This window comes from Nothobranchius furzeri, chromosome 12 (genome assembly GCF_043380555.1).
Source record: "Nothobranchius furzeri strain GRZ-AD chromosome 12, NfurGRZ-RIMD1, whole genome shotgun sequence".
NCBI classification, from domain to species: Eukaryota; Metazoa; Chordata; class Actinopteri; order Cyprinodontiformes; family Nothobranchiidae; genus Nothobranchius; species Nothobranchius furzeri.
The window spans coordinates 62,353,418-62,375,123 of NC_091752.1; the positions used below are offsets into that span (position 1 = coordinate 62,353,418).

General features: G+C 43.9%; 1 protein-coding gene across 2 annotated transcripts; it reads right to left on the reverse strand.

Moving 5' to 3' along the window:
- Positions 1 to 104: 104 nt before the first annotated feature.
- tspan14 (tetraspanin 14) lies at positions 105 to 16,530 on the reverse strand. 2 transcript variants are annotated; one of them, XM_015975836.3, is made up of 9 exons: positions 16,395 to 16,530; positions 9,516 to 9,596; positions 4,223 to 4,273; positions 3,981 to 4,127; positions 3,650 to 3,820; positions 3,451 to 3,576; positions 3,323 to 3,376; positions 3,093 to 3,203; positions 105 to 801 (listed from the first exon to the last, which is right to left on the reverse strand). In XM_015975836.3, exons 2-9 carry the CDS (start codon positions 9,594 to 9,596, stop codon positions 736 to 738), a joined length of 807 nt encoding a protein of 268 aa, XP_015831322.3. In that variant the 5' UTR covers positions 16,395 to 16,530; the 3' UTR covers positions 105 to 735. The 2 variants fall into 2 exon arrangements, with proteins under 2 accessions (XP_015831322.3, XP_015831321.3); XM_015975835.3 differs by having other exon boundaries at positions 3,093 to 3,206.
- Between the last annotated feature and the right edge of the window lie 5,176 nt (positions 16,531 to 21,706).

Consider the following 21,706-nt stretch of genomic DNA (forward strand, 5'->3'; position numbering starts at 1 on the left):
CCCCCTGGCGGCGTACAAGACTAAACGCTTTGAAGATCAAAGACGAAGAATAATGGACTAATCAGGCTGTTTGAGCGGTGATAATAAAACACAAGACAAGAACGCAAAGTTCAATTTTATTACACTGAATATAAAAAGATAAAAATTCACATATAAAAATGAGTCCCTTCATAATAAAGTTCAATCACTCATCAGCTGACTCAACATCCAGAAGCAGTTTTCATTCACCCTCCAAACAAAACTTTATTTTTACTTCTTCAACCCCCTTTCCAGTGTCAATAAAGTTTTCAATATTCACATTTACACGCTTTCCTCTTTAAACCTGCAGTTTGAGCCTCGGTCATCAGAATCAGTCTGCAGCCCAGCATGGAACCAAACTGGGACCAGTGCCCGTCTGGGAACAGGACTGGTCAGAGGGGATACTTTTACATTTTGTTAACTAAAGATTAATAACAGATGGGACCAATAACTGCAGTCAGAGGACTGAGCAAGCAGAAAGGCCTCTGAGGTGAAAACAGCCGTTAAACGGTAGCAGAAGTAAAGGCAGTCACATGACACCAAACAAACTAAAGAACAACAGAAAACCAACCAACATTCTCAGTTTGACACTCCTCCGGTAACCATAGCAACCACAGGAAGTCTGCTGATGACATCAAGAAGATGAAGGCACATCCAACAACCGAAGCCTGTTCCTGTAACACCTGGTTTGAGCTCCGCCCTCTTCAGGTAGAGGCCTCAGCGTCTGCATTTGACCTTCTCGATGTCAGAGATCAAAGTTTTGGCCAAGTAGATCCCAACCATCTGGTTCCAGAGAGAGAAACAGAGACAGCAGGTGGGTAGACAGACTTTGGTGCTATATTATATATGTATTATTTATAAGTCCTGAACCATGGGTCCCTAGAACTTCATTTAATCGGCGAGGCCATTAAGAGTTATTTTCTGACCCCGTTTGAGATGTGCCGTGGACTTCACGTGTGACGTTCCTCGACTTTAAAGCCACATTTTGATGCCAGGAAGGTGCTTTTCCAATGGCAGCAAAGTTGATTTAATGTTTTGTGTTAAAAGACGCGTAGGACCACAAATGTTCATCTCAACAAACTGTTGTCATCAAACCAGACACTGAGAAGTGGAGACGTTTAGAGCTTCGAATCCTTCTTCCGGGAGGATTTCATGAAAAGGAACGATGTGAGTTTTGACCATGTCTGTCACGTACTTTGAGATGTGTCCGCTTGTAAAAAGTCGGTAATAAAATGAATACAAATCAGAATTTCTCGTCTCGCAGCATAGCTGCTACTTACCACACAGGCAGATTTATACTGAAGTACTAAACGTCTGAAGGCTAATGAATAGTTTCTATTGGCCCGTTCAGGGACCCATGAGCTGACCGAAGGGGAGGAGCCTTTGGCTCCCTATCGATGACATCACAATGCAATTTTTCATACCAGCCAATATCAATATTTATCATGACTATTTATGGAAGCCCCGCCTCCCAAGGGAACCCCGCCATTTCACGTGATGTCACACGCTCAAGATCCCACCCCCAGCTTCTGGCTGGGAGGCAAGAAGACAATGCACCCCCACCCGGCACCACTGTTGTTTTCCGTCAGCTGTCTATAAATAGGCTGCACACACAGATGAAAGGAGGACGGTGAAACTCAGCAGCTGATAAAATACGCCAAAGACGACGGCTAACAGCCATAAATAGTTTGTTGGAGCCAAGGTCTCATGACAGAATCAAAAAATTAAATATCTGCCCCACATGTCCAGGCACGAACACGTCACAGCCATCTAATGACTCGTATGCGTTTATTAATAATAATAATAATAATAATACATCAAACTTATGTAAAAACTTTTTAGGTCACTCAAAGGCAATAAACACTTAATGAAACAGAACGTAAAATAACCAACAGAACTGGGGGCGTGCTGGGGCAGGATCAGAGGAGGAGAAGTGGGTTTTGAGCAGTGATTTGAAGGAAGTGAGAGAGATGGCGTTCCTGATGTTTAGTGCGGGGGCCGCGGCTGTAAAGGCTCGATCCCCCATTTGTAACCGGGTTACATAATAACACTAAATGTGTTCTGTAATTAAGCCTTTTGTGTTGTTCGTTTGGCGTTTACTGAGCTCATCAGGTATGTCAAATACATAAAGGTTATTTATTTACGTACTTATAAACTGTCCCTCCTGACAGCCGCTACGAGTTTCTGTTGCTTGTCAGAATAAGCGGCGCATCTGTTGGGTTTACCACGTAGCGAGCTCAGAACATCCTGATCCTGATAAATCACTGCTTCACAAATCACCCGTTCACTAAGGGGTTTGACGATAGCACCAACGAAGCTCGGGTGGATTCAATTCTCTCTAAGTAAAGAGAGGCAGCGAGCGAGGCTCACGCAGGCAGACTCTATTAATCGATGCTAGATAAATGAGAGTGGAAGGAAAGGACAGAGCCTCGTTCTTCTCCCAGATGAAACATGCCTACGAGGACTACAAAGATATCAGATATCTACCCCCAAACATCTCCAAAGATGAACGGTGTCACGCCGGTTCTTCCACATTAGCCTGGTTACACCTTCGTTGGTTCAGCTGTGTAGAGTCCAGACATGGTAATCACATAATTGTGAACATCCCACCCGCACTAGTGGCCGGTTCTAAAGACTGTCACCCACACAGCCTGTTAGCTATGTCAAACAAATCTGGTTTGAAGTAGCTTTTTGATCATCTGCACAAATACGTGCTAGAAGATGTAAAGTTGTAATATCATCTTGTTAGCTTAAACTGTGGAGCTACAGCTCTGGATGATGGCTGCAGAGGGTCATGTTGCCCTCCCGTGTTGTGTGGGAGTGTGCCATTACCTGGATGGAAACAACACCATTCATGGGGTACACCGAAGCCCCGCCTCCATGTGTATTTTTAAAGGTTTTCAGGTTAACATGAAACAACTTGGACCCGAGAGGTTTGTGGGTCTCCTGCTGCTGAACTGAACCAACAGATCCACTGATCTTGTGTTATGTTGTTGGCAGAACCACTCCACACGTCTTTGATGGAATCATCTGGATTTAGTTCTACAGTGCAGGTTCAGTAAAAGTTCTGATACCTGTAGCAGTGAGATGACAATGAAGACGATGGCGACAGTGTAGAGGTTTCTGGGTAACCAGTCCTCGAGCGCTGCCATGCACCCTTTAACGTAGATGACGCTATTCCACTCCTTCTGTCCACAAACATAGAACACCAGAACGTTAATGTTCTCACAGGAACAGCCGATTCTACAAAACCATCAGAACATCAGGTACATCTGCTGATGTCACCTGGAGAAAATGAGCTCACCTTATTATCTCTCGCTCGTACATCGTAGCCACACTGCGTGTTCACCACAGACTCCTGACAGAGCAGGCAGAGGCAGTTTTACTCATGAGAGTTCTGATCAGCACCAGTCCTTACAGACCCGTACTTACAGCAGGATCAGCGAGGCAGCAGGAGAAGGGAACGCCACACCTCTCTCTGCTGCGGTTGGTGTCGTTACAGCTGAAATAAACATTTGTGTTCCAGTCGTCTGGTTCCTGAGCGCCACAGCAGTGGTTCTGTTCAGAGAGAATGTGTGATCACGTTCAGGTCTGATGTCTATCGCAATCTGTAAGAACTAAGGAGTGGTACCATCTTCTGCAGAGAATCAATGAGATTTTGCAGGTCGATGTCATCTCTGTACGCCTTGATGTTCTGTAGAAAGAAGTCATTGATCCAATCTTTAACTTGAGTCCGGAAAACCACGGCCAGAATGGCTGCAGTCAGCTCCAGGAAGAAGATCAGGCCAATTACGCCTGAAAACTGAGCAAGAACACAGAATCAAGGGTTAGACTGCAGGAGGACACACCGGGTTGCCCTGGCTCATCCCTTTAGTTATGCTGCTACAGGCTTAACTGACTCTCCATTCAAACAACGGTGGGCTGAGAAGAAGATCTAAACAAACTCAGGACCAGAAACTTACAAACTTGAGAAGACAAATGTTTTCTCTTAGAGCTCCAACGCAGCCTGCAAAACCCAGGGTGAAGGTGACGCCACCAACAACCAGAACCAACCAGACTGGGTCAAAACCGTGCATCCGGGTCACCTGGGTCAGGTCGGATAGGACTCCCTTCAGAACAGAACCAGAGGAGCTAAATCGTTTACAGTCTGCCCGTCAGAATGAGTCCAGAATGGAAGATGATGTTGTGGATCGGGTTCACTCACCTTCTCACTCCAGGCCCAGAAACCCACAGCGATGAAGGCCGCTCCTGCCAGCTGAAAACACACACACACACACACACACACACACACACGTAAATATAACTAAATATTGTTAATAATGTGATACAGTTGAACCTTGGTTTGAATTGAAATCTTAATTTCTTCTAGAAAAACAAACACAATTCAATCTTTTCCTGAAATTGTTCGTTCCTAGTTCATTCCACGGGGGCAGCAGCCTGATGGAGGCCCATACTTCCCTCTCTCCAGCCACTTGGGCCAGATCCTCTGGGGGAATCCCAAGGTGTTCCATGACCAGATGAGAGACTAAAGCCCCCTTCAGACAGGCCATGAAAAATGGAAATGTCCGGAAGACCGTTGTGTCTGAATGCAAACATCCGGATAACGTGTTCCGGAATTTAACCGGACGAAGCCCCTAGTAACAGGTCCGGACTTGTTACGGACAGGGTGGCTGCTTCAGACTGGTGAGGTCGAGTTCCGGACAAGAGGGAGGGGACCGGGGGATGCTGTGCGCACCTTATAGCTCGCTCCTGTGGCATGCAGCGAACCACGACAGCTCGCCTCCTACGGTACCGCCTAGACGCGCGACGGAGCGCTTCACACCACTTCGGTGTTTCCTTTAACCATTGAGCTTCATCATCCAGGTCTCTTATGCGTCTTCGTGTGCGCAGAATTATGCTTAAGCGCCTCGTGATTTTTATTTTGAGAGGCGCTATAGAAATGATATTTTCTTCTTCTTCTTCTTAACATAAGTCCGATTCCCCGCCCCTCGTCGCCATCAGACATCTGGAACTTTTCCCTGCTGTGTGAATGCAGCCGAAAGGACAAGTTCCAGTACAAAAGTGGTGTGTCTGAAAACACAGTTCCGGTTAAAAACCGGATTGAATTGTCCGCAAATGTTCCAGAATGTCTATCTGAAAAGGGCTTTAGTCACTCTAACGTGTCCTGAGTCTTCCTTTAGGCCTTCTCCCGGATGGACGGGCCCGGAAAACTTCACCAGGGAGGCGTCTAGAAGGCATTCTAATCAGCCACCTGAGCCACCTCAATTGACTCCTCTTGATGTGAAGGAGCAGCGGGTCTACTTTGAGCCCCTCCCGGATGACCAAGCTTCCCACCCCATCTCTTAGGGACAGCCCAGCCACCCTGCAGAGAAAACTAATTTCGGCCGCTTGAATCTGTAATCTTGTTCTTTCGGTCACTACCCAAAGCTCATGACCATAGGTGAGGGTAGGAACGTAGATCGACCATTAAATCGAGAGCTTCACCTTCCGGCTCAGCTCTCTCTTCACCATGACAGACTAGAACAACGCCCGCATCACTGCAGACGCAGCACCAATTCGCCTATCGATCTCACTCTCCAGCTTTCCCTCACTCGTGAACAAGACCCCGAGATACTTAAGCTCCTCCACTTGGGGCAGGACCTCATCCCTGACCTGGAGAAGACATTCCGATTCAAAATAAAGATGTTTAAATAAAGTAATGAATGTAATAGTCAGTTTTTGTCTGTTCTTTATTGAACTGGGCCGCACTTAAGATATATTTTCTACAGCTTCGTTTTAAAAACATATTTCAATAATTATCTAAATTAATCGATATGAACTTTTTTATTGATATGCTTATTTTCAATATTGTCCAGCCCTATTGTAGAGTAATAAACTCAAAACACTAAAGTCTTGGTCAACAGTTATAAGTTAATGTGAAGAAAGATGAGAGAGAGAGGGATGGATTTATGCTGGAATGGACTGATGGACAAGTAGTTGGATGGGTGTGTGTGTGTGTGTGTGTGTGTGTGTGTGTGTGTGTGTGTGTGTGTGTGTGTGTGTGTGTGTTTGATGGATGGATGGATGGATGGATGGGTGGACGGAATGATGGACAAGTAGTTGGATGGATGGATGGATGGATGGGTGTTTAGATTTGTGGATGGACAGATGGACAAAGAGTTGGATGGATGGATGTGTATTTAGATGTGTGGATGGACTGATGGATGGATAGATGGATGGATGGACGGATTAATGGACAAGTGGTTGATGGATGGATGTGTGTTTAGATGTGTGGCTGGACTGATGGACATGTAGTTGGATGGACGGATGGATGGATGGGTGTTTAGATTTGTGGATGGACAGATGGACAAAGAGTTGGATGGATGGATGTGTATTTAGATGTGTGGATGGACTGATGGATGGATAGATGGATGGATGGACGGATTAATGGACAAGTGGTTGATGGATGGATGTGTGTTTAGATGTGTGGATGGACTGATGGACAAGTAGTTGGATGGACGGATGGATGGATAGATGGATGGATGGATTAATGGACAAGTGGTTGATGGATGGATGTGTGTTTAGATGTGTGGCTGGACTGATGGACATGTAGTTGGATGGACGGATGGATGGATGGATGGACAAGTGGTTGATGGATGGATGTGTGTTTAGATGTGTGGATGGACTGATGGACAAGTAGTTGGATGGACGGATGGATGGATAGATGGATGGATGGATTAATGGACAAGTGGTTGATGGATGGATGTGTGTTTAGATGTGTGGCTGGACTGATGGACATGTAGTTGGATGGACGGATGGATGGATGGATGGACAAGTGGTTGATGGATGGATGTGTGTTTAGATGTGTGGATGGACTGATGGACAAGTAGTTGGATGGACGGATGGATGGATAGATGGATGGATGGATTAATGGACAAGTGGTTGATGGATGGATGTGTGTTTAGATGTGTGGATGGACTGATGGACATGTAGTTGGATGGACGGATGGATGGATAGATGGAAGGATGGACGGACGGACTAATGGACAAGTAGTTGGATGGATGGTGGGTATTGGTCGGAAGGATGGACAGACTAACAAACCCATCGTTGGAAACATGGGCAGATCGACAGACTTATGGACGCGTGTTTGACGGATTGACGGACTGGTAGAAGTGTAGTTGGACAAAGTGATGGGTGTGCGTGGGGACCGATGAACGAATGAGTTAAAAATGTGAGTATAAAACAGTTTTGATAAAATAAAATGGAGTTTGTTTATAATGTGTTCCTATGAGATGACAGTGAGCAAAAAGGCATAAAATTTTAACCAATCAGAGAGCTCTCCAAGTAGGTGACTGAAGTCTCGCCATTAGGGCTGCAACTAATGACTATTTTAATAGTCTACTAGTCACAGACTATTGAAACGATTAGTCGACTAATCGGATAATTATTAAATTTTTCTTAAATTTAGCATGAGATTGCTTTGATTATGTGAAAAATGATAATAAACACAAGAAAGATGGGTAATTGAATGGAAAATGCATATATTAATGAACTTTGCTGCTGAAAGGCCAATTCATACTAAAAGTAAATAAAAATGTCCTGTCTAACACCAATTAGGCACAGTGTGCATTCAGTATAGACATAAATGCATAAATAAAATTAAAACACTTTTTTCAGGCATAACATTAAATCTCTCTTTTATAAAAGCGAAAATATGTTAAAAAAAATGTACAATGTACATCCAAAACAAAACTTTTGAAGCTTTCATGTTATTTAAATCTTACCGAAGTGAGTCAGACTCCGTTTCATTCAACTGTCCGACATGCTTTCTCTTTAAGTGTTCATGCATCACCGAGGTACTGCCGTGATCCGCAAGGACTGCTTTGCAAATAATGCAAATAATCTTTCTATTCGCCGAATCCAAGAAAGAATGCTCCCAAACTTTAGATAGTTTGGTACGCGTAGCTGCTGTGTTGGATGCCACTATTTCTGTTAGTTGGCGCTCAGCAGTGAAGCTATTGTGCACGTGCGACACTCGGCAGAGATTATAATGAAGTGAGATGCCTCACTCGGTCGGAAAAAACACGTCTGGCGACAACGTCGACAATGAAATTCATTGTCGACTATTTCTATTGTCGATATTCGTCGACAACGTCGACAAATCGTTGCAGCCTACTCGCCATCAGGCCCTGCTCCTCCCCTAGGAGCTAGTCTCTGGTCTGAAACCTGTCTCCCCTGGCCAGCACAGGACACGTGGCTGTTATGGATGTCCAAGTCGTGGTAGGGCAGTAGGGGCTGTTGTGCGCAGGTTCAAATCCCAGTCTGAGCAGTAACTTTTTTAGCTACACTTGCCAGTATTATGTTTTCAACCATTCATTGGTAAGCTGTTTAAAAGGACTAATTTGTTTTTTCTTACTTTCATTGTTTATTTCGGTGTTTCCCAACCCTGGTCCTCAGGGCCCACTGTCCTGCAGGTTTCCCACGTTGCCCTTAAAACACCACTGTTTCCCTGCTGCCACACAACTGACTTAAATGACTGAGTGACTAACAGGCATCTGCAGCACTTGATGTTCTGCTGAAGTAGACATGGAGAACACACTGGTATATTTAGCCAGTGTGAATCCATGTGAGGTGAGCAGAGGAAATCCACTAAAATGCTGCATGGAAATGATCAAATTCAAAGATCTTTAGAGACACTAAATATTTTGCAGAAAATAATCAATAAAACTAAAACATAAAAACATGAAATCTGCTTCAGCTGGCTGGATAAATTACTGCTGACACCGGGATTCAAACCCACGTCAGTACATGGCAAAATGGAGATAACAGGCAAACACCTTAACCATTGGACAACCACAGCCAATACAGCAAGTGTCTCGCCTAAGACGCGGTTGTAGGCACATTTAGTTGGAGTGGGCGGAGTTTCACTGTATTAAAACATTTTACTTCTGGGAATAAAATCAAGTTGACGAAAATAACAAATTTTTTTGATAGGTGACATCTGAATAGTGCCAACAACGGTAAAATTGCATCATATATTGTGCCTACCTTTGTTCTCAAACGGTTAAAATAACAAACGGTTAAAATAACATCATACGGAACCATTAAACTTTGAATGAAGTCTCCAGGTTAAAGTAAAACCTACAGGGTTAAAGGTCAAACAGCTGGAAAAAAATGAAAATGGAGCAATTTCAAGCACGTTCCATTAATTTCAATAGGAGGAAATGGCAAAAAAGCTGAATATCTAATGTAAAGTATTAACTCATTTAATACCAAAAGTCATACCCGTAAAGAGCAGAACCAGCTGAACGTATTCATATAAAATTTGTTGAAATAGCTGAAAATTTGAAGAAGCCTAAAACATGCATGGAATCTGAAACAGGGTCACTAGTTTGAATGCTGTAAGCAGCATTCAAACTAGTGACTTATCATTTTAAACACATTTGAAAGAATTTCCTGTTGATTTGTAAAATGATCGTGTTCTAAACCTAAAACCTCACAGCTGCATCAGCACTCACCCAGAAGATAATGTTGTAGCTGAACATCAGATACTTGTAGCAGCAGCTGACCTCAGGGTTGTCATAGCGATAGTAGTACATCTGTAACACACACAGACACAATCAGAACAACATGTTTCTGTTAGAACTGGACGCGCAGAGATTCTGGCAATTAACACCAGAAGTTCTACCATGAAGCCGGTTCTCCATCTGCTTAACTGGGGTCGTGTAACGGGGGCAGCAGCCTAAACAGGGAGGCCCAGACTTCCCTCTCCCCAGCCACTTGGGCCAGCTCCTCAGGGGGAATCCCAAGGCGTTCCCTGACCAGCCGTGGGACATGGTCTCTCCAGCTTGTCCTGGGTCTTCTCCCAGTTGGACGTGCCCAAAAAACCTCACCAGGGAGGCGTCCAGGAGGCATCCTAACCAGATACCCGAGCCACCTCAACTGGCTCCTCTCGATGTGGAGGAGCAGCGGGTCTACACCGCGCCCCTCCCGGATGACCAAGCTTCTTACCCTATCTCTAAGGGAGAGCCCAGCCACCCTGAGGAGAAAACTCATTTCTGCCACTTGTATTCGCGATTTCGTTCTTTCGGTCACTACCCAAAGCTCATGACCATAGGTGAGGGTATGAACGTAGATCGACCTGTAAATCGATAGCTTCGCCTTCTGACTCAGCTCTTTCTTCACCACAACAGACCGGTACAACGCCCGCATCACTGCAGACGCAGCACCAATCCGCCTATTGATCTCACGCTCTAGTTTTCCCTCACTCGTGAACAAGACCCCGAGATACTTAAACTCCTCCACTTGGGGCAGGACCTCATCCCTGACCTGGAGAAGGCATTCTATCCTTTTCTGACACAAGACCATGGTCTCAGATTTAGAGGAGCTGATTCTCATCCCAGCTGCTTCACACTCGGCTGCGAACCGCTCCAGCGAAAGCTGGAGATCACGTTCTGATGAAGCCAACAGGACCACATCATCTGCAAAAAGCAGAGACCTGACCCGTAAGCCACCAAAACGGATGCCCTCAACACCTTTGTTTTCCTTCTAAACTGCTTTGATTGTAGTTTTAATCGTGTTTGGAGAATATAAACAATTATTGATATTTGAGACATGATTTTTGCAGATAAACTTCTAAGTTGCCAAATTGGGATGCATTAGGACCCAAAAGGTTGGGGGGCTGGGCAGAAAGGTCTGGCGGGCCAGTTGATGTTCGCTGACCTAGAAGAATTGATGCTCTTTTGATGAGGTTGATGATGTCCAACACACACAGGTCTGGAAGTGCTGCAGTAGCTTTTACAGCTGTGCAGCGTTACCCAAAGGCGGTTTCATGCCTCTGCTGAACAGATGTTTGGGCTTTTGCACGTTGAAAACAAGTTAGAAATACAAAGCACACCTGCAGTAAACATGTGAAATGTACATGTTTACTGTGATGTACTCAATAACCTGAATAAATACAACAACGTGTAACTTAGCTGCACATTTCTAATACCATACCACTTTATTTATCAAGTGCATTTCCAAAACAACATGATAGCTGACCAAAGCACCTTACATATAGAACAGGAAGTACTAAAAACATTCATCATATCATAAAAATAAGCTAAAGATAAAAATAAGCAAAGCCAAAATGGCTGTTACTCAATGAATAAAACCTCGTAAAAATACAGATAAGAACAACAAAAAAATTATTTAACAAGAACTAATTCTTGATTTAAAGCCGAGTCATAAAAGTAGGTTTTCAATCAGGACTTGAAGGCTGCAATGGATGTTGACTGACGGGTCGCAACAGGCAAAGCATTTCAGAGAACAGTTGCAGCATGCACGAAAGCACGCCCCCCCCCCCATCTTATAGTTCAGAGGGTGTGCAAAGCAACATGTAGTCCGCCATCCTCAGTGAGCGTGTCAGTACGTAAGGCTGTAATGTCGGCCAGCTTCACACCGAGACTGATGACTAGGGATGCATATTGGTGAAATGTTGGCGGTACGATATGTATCACGATACAGGGAGACGATACGATATATTGTGATACATTCAGCCAGACGATATTAAGAGTTTTTAGACTGAATTTATTGTAAAATTCAATAAACAGTCCAAAATGATACATAACATGTTTAACATGAGGTATCTGAACTATAACAGAGGGACTTACATTTCAGTTGTGGAAACAAAAACCATTGCACACTGCTGCCAACTAGCGGTCAGCGTTTAATTGCACCAAAAGAAAAGAAAATACACTAATATTTGCATTTTAATTCTTCCAAAAATGAGATACACGGGTTTTGAATATCGATATAAGGAAAAAATATCATGATATATTGCCATATCGATATTTTTCACACACAGCTTTACTAGACCAAGAACGTGAAAAAGCTCCATTCATGGCGACAGATAGTCATTAATAAGGATGCACCTATCAGGTTTTTTGCTGCCGATCACCGATACCGATCACGTGGATTGGCCAGAAATTTTCTACAACATTATAATGAGTGCTACAAACTACATAATCTGGGAATAAAGGAAATGTAACCTAATCTAAAATGGTCTGTATTAGGGTTGTCACGGTGTGAAAATTTAACCTCACGGTTATTGTGACCAAAATTACCACGGTTTTCGGTATTATCGCGGTATTTTTTTTAAACGTGCTACATTTTCACACAATTAAATAAACCCTGTATGTCAGGAAATAATGTCCTCCGTTTGTGTCTAAATTTTGCCTAAAATGTGTTATTTTGTAATTATGTTGTTTATGTGTTTACATTTTTCCCCTTTAGTCTTTAAAATACCAATATTTGCCCATAACTTCTTATTTTATGTCTGTTTGATGTCATCATTTTAAAAATATTAGATCAGATGATACTCAGTACTCAAGTAGCCTTCAAATCAGATACTTTTTTTTTTACCCTTACTTGAGTAATCCGATCAGGAGAATATCGTCCTCGGTTTGTGTTCCAGTGAGCTTTGCAGATGTGGGAAAATGTCATCAGGCAGTAATCATTGTTAAATTCATAATTATTCTCGGAGAGAGACCAACTCTTATCTGCCCCTGGGAGCCCCGTAATGCATAGCGTCATTTCAACATGGCGGTGTCCGCGACACGGTTTATATGCAGGTAGCGGCGCTGCGGCTGCTTTATATAGCGACTCGTTGCATTCTCCCTCAACCCAAATCCTCGGATCACGCATTTTAGCTAAAACGCTGACGTTAGCTTGCCTTGCGTTGACTGTAGAGTTGTGGGTGATGGTCACGCAGATGTGTCATGACATTTGAAGCGTTGCTGCCTTTCACAGACACTTTTTCTGCACGTGCTGCAAACAGGATAGCCGTTTTCTATCAACTGTCCCTCGGCATTCTTCAAATATCCAAAAGATGCCCGTACTTCCCACTTTGTCTTCTTTGAGGGATAAAAAATGTCCTCCTGAGCGCTGCCGTCTCCTCCTTTGGCCATTATTTCAGCTTTAGCTTCAAGAAAGTTTTGGCTGTAAACAACAAAGCGTGCATGTGCCGCCGGCAACTTCAGCCGATGATACGGTGGCTGGTAAGGGTCACCGCGCCTACACCGCAGCCACGGTAAACCCACCGAGATAATATAGTTTTTTTTTTTAAACAAGACGGTTATTATTGTCAACTTTTTTTACCGGGGTTTACCGCTACACCGGCTATCGTGACAACCCTACCTGATCGGTCTGCTTTGATCTATTTTGAAAACTCCGATCAAAACCGATAGGGGCGCTATCGGCCGATTGGGATCAAATGCTGATACATTGGTGCATCCCTAGTCATTAATAGAGCTGACTGGTTTCACAGAGTTCACGAGCTTTTCCAGGTCATGGTAAATGGCCTGTATTTGATATAGCGCCTTCTAGAGTCCTGGAACCCCCCAAGGCGCTTTACAACACAATCAGTCATTCACCCATTCACACACTGGCGGGGATGAGCTACGATGTAGCCACAGCTGCCCTGGGGCGCACTGACAGAGGCGAGGCTGCCGAGCACTGGTGCCTCCGACCACCACCAGTAGGCAACGTGGGTTAAGTGTCTTGCCCAAGGACACAACAACAGCGAACCTGCAACCTTCCGATTATGGGGCAAGCACTTAACTCCTGTGCCACCGTCGCCCCCAGTCATGGAGAAACACAGGGGCAAGGTGTGCAGTAATGGAGGGGCGGGGGGGGGGGGGGGGGGGAAGCCACATGCATTTTCCCTGAAGGCACCAGACTCTGCCTAACACCATTAATCTTACTGATCAAGTAGCTCTATAGCTCATTAGATGTTGCTGGTACCATACAGTTGTGCCTGGTCTCCTCTACGCTGGACAATGACATCAGAAAAATCTATTTCTTGTCAACCTAATAGTTCTTGGATACAACAAAAGACTCCTTGAAAATTTGCCATGACAGTTAGCTTGTCCTTCCATCTCCGTTCCAGTTTTCTGCACCCAAACGTCATCATTTATCCATGGGTCAGAAATCACTTTTTCAGTTTTTGCCTGAGAGGCATCACAGAGTCCAGAGCAGCTAAACGGGTAGCATTTAGCTGACAGAGGGGGCTATCCACACTCTGTAGAGAACCGGAGGTAGATGAGAGTCAACATCAAAAACAGACAGCGGCTGAGAGGCTGTGCCAGAGGAGTGGTCAGAGAAGCCCACAGCATCAACAGTCAGGTCACACACATTCACTCCATAGGAGAGCACCAGGTCCAGGGTATGAGAGCCTGCATGGGTCAAACCATCCACCATCAGCTGAAGGCCGAAAGAGTCCAGGACCGCCATAAAGACATTCACCAATGGCTTTGATGGACAGCAGACATGGATGTTAAAATCCCCCAGAACAACAACCTGGACATACTTTGCTGTGTAATCTGACAGAAGATCTATAAATCCACTTAAACGCACTGCCATATCTCAGTGGTCTATAGCACAGAACAAATAATTTAGCTGGTGAACAGCCAAGTTCAAACAGGGGAGGGGTTTCAGTGGGAGAGAGGATCGACATATCGCCAACAGACCCCTACCGCGACCCGACAGCCATGGTCTATTTACAGTCAGGCAGGTACAGTTCAACAAAAGAGGCGGACCCACCCAGCGCAACTCACATTTCAGTCGAGCAGAGAAGACCTATTGCTGAAACCATGAAAAAAATCCTTCGGAAGAGCATTCTAACTCCCAATCGAGCGAGTATTGAGCAGCCAAACCAGCAAAGAAGACACAGCCAGTGGTGTGGACAGATGGACAGGTTGTCTCTCACCAGACCTCACTGGTAAGTGAGGCTCCAACAGTCGACTCCACCCAGCCAGCACATCTGATGTAAGCTCCTGCTGGTAGGAACCAAACCTCGCCGACTACAACACTAGAGGGGGCTGTGGGGTCAGATCATACAAGGGCGAGTCCTCCAATCGCCACCCAGAAACCCTCTTGAACAGGCACATCCTGTATGCCCGACGCCTCCAGCAGCACCCAGCGAGGCCCTGAGTAGTGAGGAGGAATGCCGGGACCTCATCAAACAGGCGGCTAAAGTAGAGTCTGAAGGACGGAGTGTGGAACTGAAGAGATCCAAGTCTCGAATGAAGGTCAAGAAGGGTAAGTCGATCATACACAATTCTAGGATACGAGTAGACAAAAAAGTTATGCAAAAAATGAAACTAATAGACAAAACAGGAGCAGTCGACAGCAAGGTGCAGCAGGAGCCATCTTGAATGGATAATAGCCATGTAAACAGTGTGTAGTGCTGCTTGGGGCATTTTCATTTAAGATGCGTGAAAGGAGGATGCTGGTGAAGCTGACTTTCATCTTGGAAAGCCCCTCCCACCCACTGCATTACACTGTGGAGACCATGGAAAGCTCCTTCAGAGGCAGACTGAGACATCCCAGATGTAAAACAGAACGCTACCATAGATCTTTCATCCCCTCTGCAGTAAGGGTGTACAACTCCTCAGTGTAACTGGTACTGGCATTATCCTGGTACACAATAACACCAAAACAATACTCAGTATGTGTTCAATACTCGTGTAATACCGGATTTACATGTATGTCTGTGTCCCTCATGCTGAATAGTTCTGGAAACCCAAGTTTTCTTTTATTCATTGTTTTTATTGGTTGAAGGTTACAATGCTAGCTTACTGCCTTTGAGTGTTTACCTGCAATCTTGTTATTGCTTTTCTTCTTCCTTTTCTCTAAGTCTTGGTGCTGCTGTATGTACATTTTTCGCACTGTGGGATCAATAAAGTCTAATCCATTCATAGCACTAGGATCTGACTGTTTGCCTTGGTAAACCCTCCCAGACAGAACTATGTGACTATGCAATGATGTCAGGACTTCTTCTAATGACTCTTTCGCTTCGATGACTCCTTTCTTAGGAACGACCTACCCATCTGGAGAAACACACAGCGTTTTACAACGGTGCTGATGGTTTTGAAAAGTGCTCTGAGATGTTCTAACATGTTTTACAATCAATGTTCCAGGTTGGCTGAACTGTGACATCATCTAAAAGTAGAGCTCGGTCTATGTAATAGTTGTGAATATTGGCGTTACCTCCACACGGCTGAAGCGAACGAACAGCCCCCTCGGTGTGATAACTAACTTTCGGTGTGAGCTGTAAACACCCTGATAACATAAACACTCTCAGAAAAAAGTCTGATGAGTTTCAGCTGAACTCTCTAAACATTCAGGCGTTACTTCTCCTGATTCAAGTTATTTACTCCATCGGGCTCTGTTGTTGACTGGCTATTCTCTGCTATTTATCCGAATCACGATTAATATTAATAAACATTTGACGAGTTTGGGAGCTAACCGGAAGTGTCTAATGCTAAAGCGTAAAACTAACTAGTAAAGGAAAGCTAAACGCAGAGAGAAAACTGTAAATAAACGGAGCGGATAAATAACGTATGTTCACTCACCTCAGATTGATGTTATCAGTAATTTATAGATCTCGAATCAATAAAACGGCTTGTTGTAAACCAAACTACTACACCCTCTCCTTTTTTTCCCCCTTCCAATGGTTCTTCTTCTTCTTCTTCTTCGTTTCCTGAGTTGTACTGGTGGCACATTGGCGCCACCAGCTGATTAGAGTAAAAATCGCTCATTTTTCAATGTAAGAAAATTACTTCTCTTTTGATTATTTATTATTAATAACTACGTAACCATAAAGCCACGTAATTACCATTAATAATAAAATAAAACAAACAGATTTGAATCTATTATTTTAAAGGGGATTGCTGTAAGGACAATTTGCAATGTTCAGTCATGTTGTCTAAATCCTTGCCCAAACTGTTTGAGCTGCTGTTACTGAAAATTAATCTCTCAAAAAAACACGCCTTGGTTGTTGCCGGCTGTTATGTATGAAGTTCATTCTGTTTCAAAAAGCACAAACTTGTAGATCTGTTGTGTGTATTTGTACTACATGATGGGTGCTTGAAAACAGTGTGTGTGTGCGTGCAGTACAGTGTGAGGAGCTGTACACCAACACCCGTAAACCTGTAAAGCTAAATATGCACCTGTAAGAAACACTCACATGCATTTGAAATAAAATACAGTTGTGTGTGACATTTTCAACTACAAGTCTGTAAACACAAGTGTACACATCTGTTTCTGCACACGCTCAACTTTTTTATTACAATTGCACAGCTTTCCTCTCACACATCTGATTTTTGAAACTATTTTCACGATTAATTATGTGTCAAAATGCACAAGTTTGTAAATTTGTTGTCTGAGTCCATACAACACAGTGTGGGCTTGAAGATTGGATGTGAGTGTGTGTACCATAAAATGTGAGCTTGAAGTTTTGAGGTGAGTGTCTGTGCATTAAAATGTGAGAAGCTGCACATCAACATGTGTGAAATTGTGAAGATAAATGGTACTTGTAAGAAAAAGTAAATTGTATGTGAAACAAAATAAACTTACATGTAATTTTTTCTTCTGCGACCCAGTAAATACAACTTCTCAAATACGTTTCTGCGCATGCTCAGTTGTTGTTTTACAAGCGCACAACTCTCCTCTCGCGAGTCTGACTTTTGAAACACTCTTGGCAGGTTGTGTGTTGCAAATTGCAGCTGTGTGTATCTCACCATTTATCTGAAGAAGCCGGCAGCCGTCGGCAAAACTGTAGCTACAAACAGGTAAACAAAACTGTTTCTGTGTTTAAAAAAGAACGAAAGAATGGAAGCTGTGCAATTGTAATAAAAAAGTTGAGCGTGTGCAGAAACAGATGTGTACACTTGTGTTTACAGACTTGTAGTTGAAAATGTCACACACAACTGTATTTTATTTCACATGCATGTGAGTGTTTCTTACAGGTACACATTTAGCTTTACAGGTTTACGGGTGTTGGTGTACAGCTCCTCACACTGTACTGCACACACGCACACACACTGTTTTCAAGCACCCATCATGTAGTACAAATACACACAACAGATCTACAAGTTTGTGCTTTTTGAAACAGAATGAGCTTCATAACCTGAAGGAGCCTCTGGGGCTAAATGTCTCCAACATAACCAGGAAGTCCAGCTGTTTCAAATCAACAGATTTAAAATGTTAAAACTCTCAACAGACTAAAGACCTCACAGCTTTGTGTGCTGTGAGACGATGTGTTTCTGATCCCCATCAGCTCCTGGTGGCAGAACTGGTGTGGTCCACCCCAGAGAAAGCTGCTCTAGCATGATGACTTTAGTTATTCTACAGATCATTGTTCAGCCTTCTGAGACACACACACACACACACACACACACACACACACACACACACACACACACACATACTCACACACACGAGTGTTGGTGCGTGGCTGCGACTGACTGCTGATGCTCGTGTGTGTTTTATTTCTGCACTGAGACAAACTCACCTCACACCGCCCAGAGTTTGTTCTTTAAAACTTGTACTAACTCCACCGTGCTGTAGTTTTCACTGCAGGATGCAAAGTTTCCATCACAGAGTAGGGCTTGTATGAACTAGTCGACTAGTCGACTTCACGGCTCTATAGTGACTTTTTATGCCTGTCATCGACTAGTCGCTGTCACATGATAATGACCGGCAAGATGCAGTCCTCAGAAAAGACAGCAGGTGATGAGCCCCTGCATGTCTGGATCGAGGCCCAGGCGACGCGCTGTGCCAGAGCGTTGGTACTGACACCGGCGGTAAAACGGACATTTAACCAAACTGTGACCTTTTCCCTCTTGCAATTTTACCTTCCCCTCACCCCCATCCTAATCTTAACCAGTTTGCGCATGCAAAGCTCTGATTGTTGACGCGCTCCAGACATCTGCATCCTGAGCACGGCCACAGTAACATTATCAAATCAGGTGTCACCACCTCAAAAACAAATTAAACACGTGATCGTTCATGTCGGCTCATTTCCTTTAATGTTTTCTGTCTGTTATTTGTGCCTGATGCGTTTCGCTGCTGAGCGAGGCTCTTCACCTGTTCTGTTCTCCGGTGACGCACACCCAAGATTCCACTATCTCCGCTCCGCTCCGGCACGAACTCCGCAGCAAAAATGGCCCCGTTGTAGTCGGCCGGCGAGCAGCGCGCACTCCGCTGTTTTTGCGGTCAGTAGACCTTTTAGAACTGCAGTTCAAAGGTAACTCATGAGGTGAATATATATGAAGCCAGGTAGCAGTTTTTCTTTAGGATTGAGAGGAGATGCAGGAAGATAATAAACAGACAGGACAGAAAAATAGTCAAATAAAAACAAGTTAGTTTTTGTACCTGGTGGTTGCAACAAACAGACACCATTGAAGGTAATCAGAAGTGAGGAACAGAAAATGAAATAATTATTTTAATGTTTAGAGCAGCAGGAACTCTGAGAGGCTGCAGGTGCATCAGTGAGTTTGCGGCCGCTGCGCAGGGGGAGGGGGGAGAGGGCTGAAGCAGAAACTACCGTTGTTAAAAAGAAATGTGTTTAACTTTGAAAATGTGGGCGCAATTTTAATTGTCAAAAACTCCAGCGAACCCCCCCCCCGCCACTTCAGGTGTATGACGTCATCAACGACTAGTCGAAGTCGACTCGATTTTCATTACTTGACTGTCGGCTTCAAAAAAATTTAAGTCATGCAACCCCTATCACAGAGTAAACATTAGACAGACGTGTTTGCTTACATGTTTCCGCTGCACGCCTGAGTAGTGTGAGGCAATGGAGGGGTGTGTGATGCTGCTCTGAGGCTCTCTGTGGGCTGCTGGGTAGCAGCAACAGACAGCTGTTGTGATCAGCTCTGAAAGGCATTGATCAGAATTTGCAGACCACGTCTTTCTCAAGGAGGTCGGCCGCAGATTCTTCTTCCAGTCGACAGCCTGGAAATCAAAGCTAGGAGTTGAAATAAAAACTTTGAACGATTCAGGAAAAAAACAGACTTAGTCCTGTTTCCAATCAATGCCCAATCCTAACCACAACCAAATTGTTTTGTGACGTATTTCCTGTTCCTTTGGATGCTGCTTTCTCTACCATAGATCCACTCTAACTGGCGTGTGCGTGCTGGATCACTCCCCCCTCCAATACAAAGAATAGGAGAGCCTTTAGTCGCAGAGATATTGTGACCGCGGAAATGTGCAGAAGAGTAGCAGAGCAGAATCTCAGCTCAGGTCAGGACAGAACTGGAAATTTTCCACAGTTCACCGCTCTTTGTTGTAGTAGAGCAGCTGAGTACACCTCGTGGAGTTTTTACGAAGAACTAGAAAATGATGGAATGTGGCATCAGAGACTGATAAACACTCTCCAGCAGGTAAAAAAGCTCAGTACTCAGTTCTGTGTGTGTGTGTGTGTGTGTGTGTGTGTGTGTGTGTGTGTGTGTGTGTGTGTGTGTGTGTGTGTGTGTGTGTGTGTGTGTGTGTGTGTGTGTGCTCTTGTGTGTGTGTGTGTGTGTGTGTGTGTGTGTGTGTGTGTGCTCTTGTGTGTGTGTGTGTGTGTGTGTGTGTGAACTGAAGGTAATCGGGTCAATGAACAATACACCTGTCAATTTGATTTATGCTAGGGCAGGGGGGCCAAGATCATGAGGTCAAAGAAAAATAGACCTGTCAAAAAGTTTGACGAAAGGTGGTCCCTTATATCTCCCACAGTTACCAAATCAAACCGCACAAGGGTTCCACTAATTTGGTCAATGCCACCAACAACAACTTACCAAATTCCAAAGGGGGGTGATATCGCGCCTCGTCGGTTCCATAGCTCTCTATCTCGAGTTACACAAGTTTGTCTTTGTTTGTGTGTGCATGGTTGTCATTCCTGTTTATACATGACATGCAGACTTGGGTGATTTGAGATGAACATGCTGTGGGCTCCTGAAGTCAGGTAATCAGTTAGTTAACAGTAGATGGGTTTAGTCCACATATTACTGTTATCCAATTTTTATTTTTTTTAATTTTCACTAATCGTAATTCCTTATGGGTACATTCACATGTAGGTTGATTACTAACTTCACTGATTTACATTTTTAGTGCTCTTTGACACTCATATCTATCTTTTTATAGAATTTTACTATAGTGATGAAGTTTTGAAAATTTTATGATTAACTTTGTTAATTTACCATTATGGGCTACAACCATTTTTGCACTTCATTTTGATTATATTTTTACTTAGTGCAGTGATTTCTCCCATACACAGTATAGGGTTTTATTAATTTTATTCTTTTTGCACCACTTTTTCCAGTACACGTAGTGTGTTGCATCCATTTCTTCACTTAAATGGTAATTCACATAATTGCTACACATAGTACATGCAGGTACTCACGGTGCTAGGTTTCTTTTTTTTGATTAATTTGCATTAGATGCCATTTTGTTGTGTCTACATTGAAGTGCCCTGTACTGTGCTCTCTCTCCTCTTCTGAGTTTCGCTGATGATCCTCGCTTCCTGGGGGTGGACCTATGATTCGTCATCAGATTCTACTCCTCCTGGTGGGTGTTCCAGCTCGTAGGACCTGGAAGTCTGTGGATTCCGGCATGATTGCTGGGACACTTCGCTCACTGGGACCTGACCTACCTGCTGCTCTTTCCTGCACTGGATCACGATAAGTGCCATTACAAAGATCAATATACTATTTTGGAAGTATTTCCTACCAGTGGATATATAAAGTTTTGATCCTGCTTCAAATTATTACCTCCACGTGGATATCTTAATAATCTGCTGACTTATGTGCTTCTAAAGGGATTATGTGAGACTGTTGAAACCATGTACTGTTCTTCAGAGTGGGGATCGTATCTCACCACTTTTGGCCTCTTCCTGGGGAAC

Coding starts and splice junctions, on each gene's coding strand:
- tspan14 (XM_015975835.3), bottom strand. CDS start 9,596: ATGTACTACTATCGCTATGACAACCCTGAGGTCAGCTGCTGCTACAAG. Junction 3,821..3,980: donor ACATTTGTCTTCTCAAGTTT/GTAAGTTTCTGG, acceptor GTTCTTGCTCAG/TTTTCAGGCGTAATTGGCCT. Junction 3,577..3,649: donor TTGATTCTCTGCAGAAGATG/GTACCACTCCTT, acceptor CTCTCTGAACAG/AACCACTGCTGTGGCGCTCA.